The sequence below is a fragment of the Phodopus roborovskii genome, unplaced genomic scaffold, assembly GCF_943737965.1.
Source record: "Phodopus roborovskii unplaced genomic scaffold, PHOROB, whole genome shotgun sequence".
Lineage (NCBI taxonomy): Eukaryota > Metazoa > Chordata > Mammalia > Rodentia > Cricetidae > Phodopus > Phodopus roborovskii.
Window position 1 is genome coordinate 4,142,676 of NW_026126619.1, and position 16,114 is coordinate 4,158,789.

Here is a 16,114-nt window from a genome sequence, read left to right on the forward strand (position 1 = left end):
CAGAAATTGGGAATAGCAGGAGTCTCAGAACTTGCTTCCAGTGACACACCGCCCTCTCCCCCCCCCCCAATCCTTCCAAATAGTACCACCAACTGGAGACAAAGTATTCAAATATATAAGCCTATGGGAACCATTATCACTCAGACCACCGCACCTGGCTACATTTTTGTTGTTGTTTTTGTTCATCCATGCAACTCCTCTCTTGCCAGTACTGACACATCTCTTGAGTGAGGGCAGAGAGTGAGTATTAACTCCATGGCAGAACCATAAATCTGGATCATTTCAATTCTTTACTCTCATCATCCATGTACCAAATAAGTCAAATCATACTGGAGGGAAAGCATATTTCCAGAACTGTGAGTTCAAGGGTATACAATTGTGATCACTTCATTTCCCTCCTAATTGTAACTATTGTAACCTTACTCCTTACTGTGAGTTAATGTTTAATGTTGTCTTAGCTACTTTTGTGTTGCCGTGACAGAACACCATGTCCAAGGCAACTTATAAAGCAAAACATTTAATTGAGGGCTTGTGCTTGCAGTATATAACCAACATGGTTGGGAGTTCTCATTTTGTTTATTCATGTGTGTTGTGCACAGGTATGTGCTCAAGTATTTGATTGTATGCACGCATAGCATGGACACATCGCTCTCTACCTTATTTTTTGAGAACAGAGTCTCACTAATCATGGAGCTTATGAAACAGTTTGGCTATTTTATTGGGTGGCTAGCCAGCAATCCCTAAGTTCCTTGTTTCTTCCTTTTACCCCCCAGTTCTAGGTTTATAAGAGCAACCTGTCGCCCCAAGTCCTCATCCTAAGACAAACAGCACTCTACCTACTGAGTCAACTCCCCACCCACTGTAAGTTATTACCTCAAAACATCCTCTCTATCTTTTATACCCTGCAATCATTGGCTAATGAAGACCATTAAATACAAAAGCCTATACTGCCAGTTGAAGCCAAATCTCTCTTCTCTTGACTAATTTAATGTTCAGTTCAGAGTTTCTCTAAATGGGATCTGTAGTAATGTTTTCAAAGTTCAGTTAACTGGATGAAATCTTATTTTTCATTTTCATAAATGTTATAGTTTTTTAATGAATGGGGAATCATACTCTGGATCATCTGGGCAATCGTTTAAACTAATTGTGTGCTACTTTTTATTATACCATGTAAATTAAAACAATGATGATGTCATGGAACATTGCATAATCAAAAGTTTTATTGAGTCACTCATCAATAAGTGACTCGAGAATTGAGACTTTAAAGAGAGCATGTCTGTAGTGAGATAGTCCTTCTGTGGCACTGACCACGCCCATTGGGGGTGGAGCCATGGGCGGAGTGACCTGTGGAAGGAGGTCGGAGGGGGCCAGGAAAGGTGCTCTCTTTCTGGCGTGACTCGGACAGGAGAGGATCGGGTTGAATTTCCTGGTGTTCATCTGTCTAGGTTGTAAGTTATTTCTCCCTGAATAAACATCTATCCGGCCTATTTGTTTATCCTGATCCTTATTTACCGCGATACATGTCAACAAAGCCAAAGATCACTGCATTTGTTTTCAGTTATTTAGTTGTAGGAAGACATTATTCACCATGTTAAATTAATATATTAATATAACAAGTAGTTCAATACTTTATAGGTTTGATTATTTTTCTATCCTGTTTGTTAGTGTTCATTCATCTGTACCAGCCTGTCCTTGAGGATCTGACAGGATACGCCCTCAGCTGCAGCCACAAAGAGCACCACCTGTGCACATTCACTATGTTCCCTACTAAAAGGGCCCTGCTTGCCTCCCATCCTCCTCCTCCTCTTTCTCCTCTCTCTCTCTCTCTCTCCTCCCTCTCTCTCTCTGTCTCTTGTGTGTGTGTGTGTGTGTGTGTGTGTGTGTGACTTTCTCTCCCTCTCTAACTTTCTGCCTCATTTTCCTCTCTCCCACTGATCCTGTCCCCATTTCCCATTTTATGATCTCTTTCTCTAATTAAAAAAAAAAAAAATCCTCTTCATGTTTGTCACATGGCATCTTTCTCTGTCACACCCCTTTCTTTTATCTTATTTTCATATTTTTATTTAAATTTGCAACAAGCTTGTTTTGCATGTCAATCCCAGTTCCCTCACACCTCCCTTGCTCCCCTGTACCCATCCCAAACCCCATCCCATCCCCTTTCTGCTCCCCAGGGAGGGTGAGGCCTTCCATGGGAATCTTCGAAGTCTGTCATATCATTTGGAGCAGGGCCTAGGTCCTACTTCATGTGTCAAGACTGAGTGAATATCCATATATGTCTCACACCACTTTTAAAAATTACAATACTATATATCACATTGTTGCCTGAGTGTGTGTGTAGAAAGAGAAAAAGATAGACTATGGGATTTGACTATATATTAAAATGATTCAGTCACTATCTAAATAATGCCCAATTTTTTATTTTCATAAGATGTGTCTCACAATTTTGAAAGAAAAAGATTGATAAGATTATCAATTAGATTAATTTCCTTATTTTTCTCCTGTCTTTTAAAGAAAGGTTGTCATAAAACAAACAGAAGACCTCATCAGAAACCATGCTTGTTTAGGTCAATCCTGCACTAATTATTTGATTGAACAAACACCAGCAATTTCATAACATGACAATTGCTCTGGGCACATCAAGCACATTTTGCAGCATTGGACCATGCTCCTATTAACCATCATGGTTTTGTTGCTGGGTATATCCCAAAAGCCAATCAATGCATGTGAAATATTCTCAGAAAATGAGCAGAATGGAATAAGGAATGAAATAGTGAAGGGAGTCATTTCAGCAGTCAGATGTTTTTAATAACATTTGTGTCAGTCAACCAAAGACTCTACGTAGAGTTAAAGGAAGCACAGATATAAACCACAAAATAATAACTAATAACAAGTAGCCATAATAACTTACCATGAATATTTATATACTAAATTTTCCCTACAAACCACATGTAATAAAATTGCATAGATTTGAATTATTATGTGTGACATGAAAAAAACAAGCCATCAATTTCCCCTGATCTATAATCTTGACAATAATTCAATTTACTGTGACTTTCCATTACCTCATTCGAATTTATTTTACTTTATGATACATCTCTACAAAGGGCATAAATATGAACATAAAAAGTGATAAATGATTCAAGTGGAATGAATTTAAATAATTTTAAATAACATCATCTCCATAGTGTTATTTTATCTAATTGAAAAAGGTTCGTGAAAAATACTATTTCACATACCCAAAAGGCAGCTTTATTTCCATCACTTTAGCCACTCAGTGTTGCTCGATACATGTTAATGAGTCTTATCCTCTACTTCTTATGACATTATGTCAGGTAAAATGATTTTATAATTTCCCATGTTAATTATTGAAGGTCAAGTTTTGAGTTGTTGAGGTGTTCAGCTGTACTACTGCTGAGTATGAAGCAGGTACATCTGCTGATCAACAGAAAAAGGAATAAATATTTCCAACTCTCCCTAAGTCCTGCTTACAGAAGTATAATTTCTTTCATATTTTGCTCATTTTTTTTAACATTAACTTTGACCTATCTTCCTCCATCATGAGCATAGGTCTAGAACCACCATCAGTGACTGCAGTTTTAGCTTCAGGGTATGTACCATCATTGTTAAACCAGGCAATGGCAAGTCTTGGCAAAATCTTCAAAAGTTCTGGACTCAGTCTTGCAGGGGAGCCACTTAGGTAAGAGCCACATATTTCTATCTGCTTTTCATGGCTCAAATAATATATGTATCATGGGGGACACTGCTAAACCTCAGTTTCTTCTTCATGATAATGGCTTATTATTAATGCTTTGCTATGTAAGGCTTTGTTCTAGCAGTATCACAATATATTCAATTTTTAATGTCATTCTCACCAGAAAAACAATGAAATACTGAACTTAAAGAATTATAATATATTTAGCTTTATAACTTCTTTGACTAATCTAATTAATGACATACAATCAAAATGAATTATATCTCAGAGTAATAGTTTACTCCAATAAAAAATGCATTGCTTATTCCTAACCAGATACTCTATGATATGGTTCCATGTGATACAATTTATTCAGTTCCCACTCACTTTAGGCTCATTAATTATTGATGTTCATAGAGTATAATTATTTAAAGGTAAGATCTTTATGAATGAAATAATTCCTTGCAGTTGACACTTATAACTGCCCATCTAACCCACCTGACTACACTATTCCCCAGACTCTCTTGTAGGCAATGGTCAAATGGTAGAGCTAGTAAAGCCATCTATACTCTATACTCTATTAGAGTATTTTGTTTTTATGAAGAAGAAAAGATTGCTTCAGGCTCACTGTTTGAGAACATGGTGGGGAAGACAAGGAAATAAGAATGTCTCCTGGCTGTGTAGGCAGGGATGTAGGCCAAGACCAAATACAAAGGAAAATTGAGTACTAAAACTTAGCTTTCAGACAACAACATTTATGAGATTTCTTCCCCCAAAGGATTGCATAAATTCTTAGAAAACCTTTAAATGATTAAAACCATAAATATTACATGCCTATGATGTTCTATCTGTCATAGATATAGACCCATATGAGAGATAAGGAGCAAAAACGATAAGTCACTATTCCAATGGTTCTACCTGGAAAATTACATAGAAACAATCAGTCCTTTATAGTGGAAAAATAAGACTTCAACCATGGGAACAAAGGGGACATATGCAAGTAACTGAAATTCAGGGATTTTTGTAGCATAGTTAAAAAAAAAAAAAGACCCAGAGACAGATATTGGGGTTCAAACTTCAAGCTAAAGATCAGAGAAGCAAAGCAACCAAGTCAGCTGATCTTACTTCTACCCAGCTGAAATGGCAATCCTGTCCCTACGAACCCTCAGAGGTAAAAGCTTCTTACAGACCCCCTGCTACTCCTCTCTCTGCCCAGCCACATCACTCCTGTCTCCACCTCCCTTGTACTGATCCCAGGTCTCCAGATTGCCTTTGTATGAAATGTTTCATTTAGGACCGGATCAATTTTGTGTAGTCAGCGTGGCCTTGAACTAACAGAGATCTGTCTGCCTCTTAATCCTGAGTCCTGGGATTCAAGGCGTGTACCACTACCACCTATCTATCATGGCTGCTCTCCTATTTTGATCTCCAGTAGCTTTAATAAATCATAAACAATGTATCACCACTGTTTTTGTTTGTTTGTTTGTTTGTTTTTCAAGAATGTGGCAGATATAGCCAGCGATGCTCGTTGATGTTCAAGTGTGGAGCAACCACCAATAAGCCATGACACAGGCTGTCTTTGCATTATGCTTCCAAAAAGCCACGGTACAGACTATCTTTACAATATCTCCCCATTGCCTATATGTCCGTGAAAGTTACTGCTCTAGGGTCATTCACGGTAAGCTCTATGCCTACTCATTTCTTCTTCTGAACCACTGTCATCTGCTTTCATCCTATTTTTCTTGCATGCCTCACAGAGAAGACAAAATGACTCCTTTAGCAATTTCCGCTATATTGGGAATAAATACAGCCTTGGTCCTGGTCTGTAAGTTTCTACACAGTCTGTCTTCCAATCAGGACCTACCACTCTCCTCTAGATTTCCCAAAGGGGCCAGGTCTACTTCAGTTTCACAGTCTCTGCACAACAAAATTTCCGTGTAAATATTCAAATGTTATTGGCTGCATTTTATTCATGGCTTGGCACAGGGCTTATCAGGTCGGTGACAAGCCTCTACTTTGGAAATACCTCTCGAAAAAAGGAACCCAAGTTGCTCACTAGCCTTTGTTTTTCTTTTACTTTCGCTATAGTGAATTAATGTGTACTTCATAATATATTTCCCCAATGACAATGTGTTTACCCTGTGTACAAAGACAGTTAACATTCACTACTGGAACTCATAATATCCATAGTGCCGTGGATGGGCTACCTCATGTGTGCTTTGCATCAGTACACTTGATTTTTATAATTTAGTCCAGAATAAAGAATCCCTGAAAGAGCCTCCTGGTTTTGTTTAACTGATTTGCTGATAGCTCATAGGGTAGCCATCCTGCAGACACATCATTTAGTAAGATGTACCAATGAATAGGATACATTTACTAAGAAAATACAAGAATAAAGTCTATGCACTACTTTCCCAGATTTTGAAAACGACGACACAAGGAAAGGGTCATGAGCAGAGCTGTAAGTAGGGCAGGATAAAGATCTTCAAAGTTAAGAAACACATTAGAACAGGGACTGTGTTCTCCCCATTAAAAATAAAAACCTTCATATGAAAATTAACATGTGGGAGGACGATGATATTTTTAGAAATCATTAATTCTCTTAGTCACAGACTGGATTTGTCTTTACTTTTTAATGAACGTTATCGAATGTTCCATTCCTGAACTCTGCCAGCATGCGATATGATCCTTCTCTGTGGGAGACCTATCTTAGCTACTGTGTAGGTTAAAAGATGAATAAAATATTGCTCTCACCTACGGGATTTCCTTTTCCACACTGGGATATTTACAAGTGGAGTAAAATGGAAGAACAAACCAGTCCTTTGGAGAAAATTATGAGGAAGGTGCTCTGGGTCTCACAGTGGTAAAATAGCATCTGGTGTAGCAAGAAGTGAAAGGAAGTTAGTTTTTACTCCAAACAGTAATCTTGCTTTCATAGATAATATAATCTACAAAAACCAAGCGAGAAAATTAGAGGGGCTTGTTGTACTATTTCAGAATTATGTGGAAAAAGCAGGCAGCTTTCATCTCCAATAAGTGATTTTAAATATTAAAATTGGAAAACTAGCAGATATTGAGGCATTTTTCCTTCCTTTTAATTAGTAGTTCCCTATATTGTCTATTAAAACTGAACTCGTAATTGGTTCCTTTATTTTTGAATAATCTCCGAATCTAACAAATTTTCTAAGTTGTAATAATTTTGGAGCAATTCAAGTTAATATTTAGTTGAGTATAACTTGTTTAAGTTGAATACAAGTGCTTCTAGTAGAAGACTCTGTGTGTGTGTGTGTGTGTGTGTGTGTGTGTGTGTGTGTGTGTGTGTGTTCAGGCATGAGCACATGCATGTGTAAAACATTACAACATAAAATGAATTCACAAAGACAAAAAGGGTTATGAAAAGTGTTTGGACTTCATCACTCAAAATCAATTTAACCAAAGCCTTTTAATATCAGTGAAAATATCAACACAGCATTATCTCTGTGGGTTTTAAATTTTTCCTTTTGTCTGCCTTAAGCAAAGGAACTCACGTTTCTTCTTCCAAGACATTATGCTGGAGAATATTCATGTCTAAATTGTTTCAAAGAGGATCTAGGGGGAACTATCATGGTGAAGTTATTTTTTTCTTTCATTAGTTCCCTTAGAAATAGAGAAAAATATATTTTTCAGCTTCAGATTCATAAAATAATGTAAATTCTTTAACTTGTGTTGTTTTATTTCTATGGTTTAAATATGTTGACGAAGATTTTCTTAATTTTGAAAATGTTTCCTTCCTAAATCTGAAAACATGGCAGTGTAAAAATCCTGTCCAAAAGTGAATGGGTAAAAGGTGTGGGTCATCCACCATGAGGAGGCTCAGCTTCAACATCTATTGGAGGCAAAAAAGTGAACTAAAACCATAATGTGTGACTGCCACACATGCACATTCATCAAAGGGACTAAAATTAAACAGTTATGCAACTGTCAACAGTGCTGGAAAATTATGTGTTCACGCAGCAGGGAAAACAGAAATGGCTACAACCACTGTAAAATAACAAATCACTCTCTGCATGAGCCAAAAGTGAACCACACACCTCACTCCTAATGTAACCCAATCCCAATGTATACATAGCATCATCAAGTTCAGCAATGCTCTTAACCAGGTACTTCTCAGGTAACCAAACCGCATCTGGGGATAAAAATGAACGTCATAAACAGAAAGTTGGGAGATAAACTCCATGTGCATAAAATATTACAGTATTCAATTTGTATAAAGTTTAAACTTAGGCATATCTCATGAATGTGTCAGAGTTGCACTCATATGGGGACCAGATGAGATGTAAGTAAAGGAACAATAATGAGGGCTTCTGGTGGCTTTGGAATACTGTGCTTCCTGATCTAGTTACCTACAAATATTATTTGTAAGAAATGTAATAATATATGGATATCATCTTAATTTTCTTTGAAACTAAATGTACTGCCTGTATATAGAACTGAACATATTGACACCAGGGCTGGGAAATTGTGTGAGTGATTGAAATATATATATATATATATATATATATATATATATATATATATATATGCATCACTCATCTACTTATCAAGCATCAAAACAATAATTTACAGAAATATACATTTAGTGTGTTTTAGTATTTATTTGGCTTTAGTATTTATTTGGGTATCTTTGAGATAGAAAATAGATGAAATATTGTCTCCCTTTCAACAAGACCATCACTAGATTTGAGTGTATAATATACTCTACCTCTGCTTTTGGATGTCTGCTTAAGCATAATATTGGTGAGAATGATAATGGAGCATTAGACGACTTTCCCATGACCTATTTCTGAGAAGATTGATTTCATACTCGAGGAGAGCATCCTGAAGAGCAGGGATTGGAAGTGGACTTCTCACAAAAAAACAGCCCATGATTGCAGAGTAATTTTCTCTGCTAAATTATTAAGCCTTCATAATTACAACTACAGCTGTAATTATATTGCAAAAATTACCTTTAATAAAGATAATAGGCACTTTGAGGTGGATTAGATCAGGAAAATTTAACACACACTACATTTTATCAATTTCCCTCATGTGCCTCTATTCATGAAAAAAAAATTCTCAGGTGCCTTTCATGGAAGGCCACCTTTTTACTTAGGGAATACACATTAAAAGTTATGGTTGCTGGGATAACAAAAACTAAAGTTCATACAGAGAGATTAATTCAATGCTAATTGTGATATTCTGTTTATATATTATGTTCATACAAACACACATGCCTTTGATATCAATGAGACTCAATATGCTAATCTGTTAACTTGAAAAGAGTTAAAATGAAAACAGTACGATAAACATATGCATGCTTCCTGGCATGCAGATTTTTTCGGGTGCTTATTTTGAAGAACCTAAAGATAATTTATACATTTTGGAGAATCAAGCAGAATGAAAATAAGTTAGGAAAGGTGTTCAAGTTCTGTTACTAATGTGCACTCGAGGATTTCATTCAAGTACGTAGAGTAGACATTAAAATTTCAGGTAGTGAGTTCATTCATTCATTCATAATTCAATAAATATTCCCTATGTGCCTTGCAACATTCTATAGATAAAACAAACATGTCTGTCCTTATAAACCTTACATATTGCAAGCAGCAGAATCACCCAAGAGCATATAAGTAAAACCCAAGGAATAATATTGAGTAATAAATAAGAAAGAAAAGGGGGGCTATCAAGCAGTGTAGGCAAGAACACTTGGAAATATGATCGGGGAAGATCATAAAGGTGGTAAAATAGAACAGACATACCATGAGTCCGAAGATACCTGGGGAGGCTAAAACTCATTTCAAGTACAAAATAAGCAACTGAAGTAAATCTAGGTGTCAACCAGAAAGTTTTACTCGCTCCTGTTGGGAAATACTATGGTTTTGGAATGTGTCTGTCAAGGTTCAGCCTCTGGAGAAGTACTCAGAGAAAGAAGTAACTGAACCCATAGCGGGTGGAGCTTCCTTGGGTCGCTAAGGTTTGTGTCTATAGAATGGGTTAGCTGTTCTTGGGCTTTCTCCCTGTTTTCTGTCTCCCAGGCATGAGGTAAGCAGTTTGCTTCACCATAGAGTCTCCAACACTACCATTGCCACACATCACGGGCCCAAAGAAACAGGAACACGAAATCTTGAATAGTAGCCCAAAATAAACCTTTAGTCTTTATAAATTAGTTATCACAGGGTCTGACCGAAGAGATGGCTCAATGCTTGAAAGCATGGCTGTACTTTCAGCAAACTCAGGCTTGATTCCTAAGACCATCAAGGCAGCTCACCATGGTCCTTAGTTCCAGTTCCAGAGGACTGTGTATCCTCTTATTGCCTCAGAATGTACATACGTGCACATATACAGGCACACGCACACACACACACACACACACACACACACACACACACACACACAACATCCATACACTTAACAAATTAAAGATTAAAAATAATAAACCCGTTAGCACAGATAATTGATAGAGGTGAAGAATCAATATCAAATACCAGTACTTTCCCACATTGTTTCCCCCCAGAGTTAAGAACCAATCCCTACCCTGATTCTTGTATTACAACTGAATTTTCATGTTTATGTATTTTGTCAGCACTTGGCATTAAGAGATTTGTTCAATGCTGTTTTCCTTTATTCCAAACAAAGTTTGACAATACAAAGGTGAACATTTACTGAATGGAGGACAGACCTTAAACAGGGCTCTGATCCCGGGACAAACGCCTGAACAAAGGCTTGTTTAAAATAATCAGATGTGCAGATAACATAGCCATTTTGGAAAGTCTCTGAGCTCTCCTTTTAAAACTGTCACTCTTATCACTGAGGCACATTAGCCTAAAGTTTTCAGTTTATTAATTAAATGAGAAACATTAAGCATTTAAATCAAGTTTCACCAATCGAAAATGCCAAGAGAAAAGGAACCAAGGTGGATTAAAATGAGACCATCCCACATGGAAGTAAACTCCCTCAGCCTAGACACATGGGGGAGGGCCTAGGCCCTGTCCTGAATGATATGACAGACTCTGAAGTCTGGGGAGCAGAAAGGGGATGGGCTGGGTTTTGGTGGGGATGAAAGGGGAGGATGGGAGGGTGAGGGAACTGGGATTGACATGTAAAACAAGCTTGTTTCAAATTTAATTTTAAAAAAGGAAAACAATTTTAAAAATAAAAAAAAAATGAGCTCTGGTACAAAGATTGTTCTTTCTGTTTGTTCTCAGTAGCATTGCTCATTAAATCTTTCTCTGTCTTCCTCACTTAATAAAATAGAGAGTGCAGGGAGCTGGAAGCAGATAATCAAAACAAGAGAACAATGGCCTTCTCTTTGGAACAGTTCTTCCCTTAGTACTTGGGAGAAGAGAGCCTGGGGACTCAGAGGCTGACAGCAGCTGTGAGAAATGGCCCTCTTAAGTACTTTCATGTCCCACTACACTGAAACTAGCATAGGAGTCAGAAGAGTCTCAGTCCAGATTCAGCAGGTGGAAATAAGATGAGTTTGCAGAAATATTCTGGGAAAAACATGTGCAGGTGATGATCTCAGAAAGTTACGTAATGTAAAGAGAAAGCAACAGAAAAAGATGCCTCGCTTACTGTCTACAATTTCCTTAAAGGTTTTTATTTGACTCCAATGTTTGTGTATGCGCCAAATTCAATATGCTAACAGAGATAATAGTTTTATAGTGTGCGAATAAACATCGTATTCTGTACAATCTGACATCAATTAAAATGTGCAATTATCTTAAGCTTTCAAATTTGCAAAATGAGAGTGTTGCATTGTGCCAAAATAACAGGAGCAGTTTTTCAACCACAGATAAAGCCTCTTCCAAAATGTGAAAAGGGAAACCTATAACAAAAAGTGCAGTAATACATAGACAAAGTGAGTGAGACAAAGGAATGAAAAATTTCAAAGAGCTCCAAATGCACAAATGGTGATGGGTTGGATGGTAGCATGTTCACAGCGATGGCTCCACACACAAAATGTTTGTATCACAGGAGTGACGATCAGAGTTCATGTCCCCAGCAACCACTTAAAAGCTACGTATGAAGCTGATCCTACATTCCAAACAGCTGGACAAAACAGCCCTACAGACTACAGGTAGGTTATCTGAATCTTCTTCGAATCCCCCAAGACAGCGCCCCTTACCAGCAGGAAGTAGTTTGGAAAGAACGACGCCCAAATTCCCAAATATTGTGTATAAATGTTTGTTTTCATTTAATTGGACTTTGTTATATAAAATTAAATAAAAAATACTCTATATGCAAAAAAAAAAAAAAAAAGCTACGTATGTTGGCACATGTCATGTGTGTGACCTATCAGCGGGAGAAAAGAGGTAAGCAGATCCCACGAGTTCAATGACCATCAAATCTAGCCAAAACAGTGATCTTCAGAGCCAGCAGGAGACCCCATTTCAAAAAAATAAGGTGGAGAAAATAGAGGAAGAGACCAAAATCAACTTTAGGCTTCTACCCATGCATGTGACCTGCAAACCTGTATGCATGCATGCACATGCACATACCACATACAAGAAGGGATAGGTGAGAAGGAAGAAGAGACGTTGTATAAATGGTTAAGAATATTAATAGATAAAAATTGGAGATGGTGTTGTGGTTGAATCTGAAAATGGCTTGAATGCCACAAGAGTCTGGATTTTTACAACAGTATTTTTAAACTACATTTTAATTAAAATATAATTACGTTACTTCTTCCCTTGCCATTTTTCCCTCAGCCACTCCAAATAAACCAGCTAAAGAGGAAACCCATGGTGAGAACCTTTGCCAACGTATACATGTAATAGTAGATTGATATTCAAGATACACAAAGAACTAAAACACAAAGAGCCAAGAAAACAAATGATCCAATTAAAAATAGGCTACCAAACTCAACAGAGAGGTCTCAGAAGAAGACATAAAAGTAGCTACGAAATAAATTTAAAAATGTTCAACATCCACGCCTTTATTCCCAGCACCCGGGAGGCAGAGGCAGGCAGATGTCTGTTAGTTTGAGACCAGCCTGGCCTACAAGAGCTAGTTCCAAAACAACATCAAAAAAAAAAAAGTGTTCATCTTCAGAAATAAGAGAAATGAAAATGATGAAAACTACCTTGAAATGTTAAGGAAAATGGGAAAGAAAAAAATAGCAAATGATGTGACAAATCTTGAAGATCTACCATGGAAGGCCTCACTCTCCCTGAAGAACAGAAAGAAGATGAGATGGGGAGTTGATCAGGGGCAGGGGAGGAAGGGAAGGACAGGGAACTGGGATTGACATGTAAAAAAAAAGATTGTTTGAATATAATTAAAAAAAATTCACCAAGAAAATATAAATTTAAAAGCCTCCTGAATGGTAAACTGAAGACAAATACTCCTATGATTATACAATAGCCCTGGACATTATTTTTCTTTTCACTAATTCATTCATTACTGACATAGTCAATATAGTAAATATAAAATAAATGAAGTCTTATATGTGCATTTAAAAAAAAAAATAAGAGAAGTCTCCTTTAGTTCTAGGGGTGGCTGTGAGGGTGTTGATCTAAGGCCAGAAGAGCATTTAAAACTGAACATTTGTTTGCCTCTCTCCAAGTAAAATGAGTACATTTCAGCATTATCAAATATGAAGGCATTAAGAAAAATCTAAATTGGCTTACATGTAAATCAGTGTTCACTTATAAAAAAAAATCATTAGTACATATCATTGTATTTAAAACAGCTCCGTAAGGAGAACATATGTTAGCTACACATAACTTCTATATAATAACCAATATCCAGAGAATGTTCGTGATCTTACCTGCTCCAAGACTTCCCTGTAGGTGATAGTCGCTTTAGTGTTTGTAACAGGACTGTCATAGATGATAGCAATCTTATCCCCTTGACCATTTTCAATGTGCCGGTCAATAGCGTTGTAACAGATATTAAGCATCCCTTCCACAAACCTGAAACACATTGGAAAGAAAAATAAATTACTCTTCGCATGATATAGTTTTGTTTAAGCACTTTGTTCCATATCTAGTTGCCCCAGATGCCCTCAGGACAGTGTTTTCCGCAGCATTTCGAGATGGGAAATAATGGTAGTGAAGCGCATATTTAAAATGCCACCTAGAGAACATTATTTTTACTTTACTAAATATGGATTTATATTCATGCATAACAGGAAAAATACACTTGGAACTTTCAATTGACATCTTTGTGGATATTGCTGGTTAGGGTGAGAGGGGAATCTACAGTACCTGGGTAATATATTTCTAGAGACAAAGTGAATCTTATGTTGTAAGTGTGGTGCAGAAACATCAGAGATTATGAAAAGGGAAATGGTAGATATATGGCAGACATTCTGCTAGCTGTTACAAATAGACAAACACTAAAAGAGTCAGTTCTTTGAAACATATTGTCATAGTTTGCTAGAGCTGTCAACTTGACACAGTTGGAAAGAGAAAAACTGCATTGAAGGATTGTTTACATGTCTTTAGGGACATTTATTAATTGTTAATTAACAGTCCACTGTGGACAGCACCATCCTTGGGCAAGGGGAAACAAGCTAATAAGTAGAATTCTTCCACAGACTCTGCTACAGTTCTTAGCTGCAAGTTCCTGTCATGTGTCTCTACTTAAAGGTCTGTAACCAATATCAAATGAAACTTTTCCAGAGGCCACACTGGCCAGTGAGGCACGTAGGTGATCTCTGAATTTTCAGTCATCTTCAAATCCTCCAAATCCAATCCCCCACTTTCATCCCCAACTCTGTAACTAGGTGTGGCTTCTTCTTGCTCTCCACCCCCATTTACAGGGGTGTAAGCAGACCTGCTTTCTTCCCTTCTATGGACCCTCTCAGAAACCCCCTTCTAGCCCATCTCCATCCTTAAGTGTCAGCACCCAACTCGAAGAAACACTATAACCAAAACGCCCAGTGACCACACCTGCCAGGATCTTAGAAGCATGCTCTACCAGGCAATCCAAAGCCATGACAGTCTCCTAAAATCCAGAGAGGGCAACAGAACCAAGAAATGTAATACTAACCCAACAAAAACAAGACCAGATATCAGCATCTAGTAGAAACCCAGATGCCTAGAAGCCAGCATAAAACATAACAGCTAGGAGAGACAAAATGTCCCCACTACAGAACCCTACTACAGTAGGCCATGAGAAATATAATGTAGATGAAGTACAAGACAAGGACTTCAAAATAGCCTTTAAGAATATGTTAAAGGAACTTAGAGAGAAAATAGATTAATTCCTTAAAGAAATCTGTAAAAACACAACAAAAAGCAGAATGAGATGAAACAGTTCAAGACTTAACAAGTGAAAATAAAATCAATAAAGAAAACTAAAACTGCAGGAAAACTAGAAATGAAAAAAAAAAACAAAAACAAACAAAAAAGTAGGAATTCACCTTAGAGTAAAAATATAGAAAAGATATTCCAAGAAAATGAAGCTAAGAAGCAAGCAAATGTAGCCATTTTAATATCTGACAAAATAGGATTCAACCCAAACTAATCAGGAGAAATAGATAAGGACACTATATACTCACCTAAGGAAAAATCTACTAGCATGGCATTGCACCAAACACAAGGGCACTCCAGTTCATAAGAGAAACACTACTACAGCTTAAATCACATATTAACTCACACACACTGATAGTGGGAGATTTCAATACTCCACTCTTGCCAATAACACAGGTCATCCAGAGAAACACTAGGCAGAGAAATACTGCACCTAACATGCATCATAAGCCAACTGGACCAAACCGGTAGTTATAGAACAGTTCACCCAAACATCAAAGAATATCCCTTCTTCTCTCCCAAAATTAACCATATAATCACACACACACATACACACACACACACACACACACACACACACACACACACACACACACAAAGTCTCAACAGACATCAAAAAGTCAAAATGACACCCACATCCTATCTGACCACCATGAACTAAGCTGGATGTCAACAATAGAAAACTTACAAAATTCTTAAAAACTTAACAACTTACTACTGAATGAAAAAATGGGGCAAAATGTGTTAAAGGATGTAAAGACTTTGCATAAATGAATGGAAACAGATACAAGGCACACCCAAACTTATGAGATACAATAAAAGTGATTCTAGGAGGAAAGTCTGCAAAAGCCTGGAAAAGGCAGAAATAAAACTTATCCTGCATCACGGACAAGGCAGACGGATTAGAGATGTAGCTTCATTGGCAGAGAGGTTGTCTAACAATTAAATGGCCCTTGGTTAGATCCCCAGGACTGCATGGTGACACGTTCATGCCATTCTAGCACTCTGGAGGTGGAGACAGGAGGATTAGAAGGTTGAGTTCATCCTTGGCTGCATACCACTCTGAGCTACATGAAATCCTCCTGTCTTATAAACATAAGTAAAGTGGGAAAAGAGAACAAACTCCTGGAAGTTGCCATCTGACTCC

The 16,114-nt window shown here is 37.3% G+C and overlaps 1 protein-coding gene across 1 annotated transcript in view; it reads right to left on the reverse strand.

Moving 5' to 3' along the window:
* The window catches only part of Acss3 (acyl-CoA synthetase short chain family member 3), a 162,832-nt gene that overhangs the window by 120,638 nt on the left and 26,080 nt on the right, over window positions 1–16,114 (reverse strand). The window contains exon 2 of the mRNA XM_051206396.1: window positions 13,479–13,623. Within this exon, the coding sequence (XP_051062353.1) occupies window positions 13,479–13,623 (145 nt within the window). The remainder of the gene's footprint in view (window positions 1–13,478; window positions 13,624–16,114) is intronic.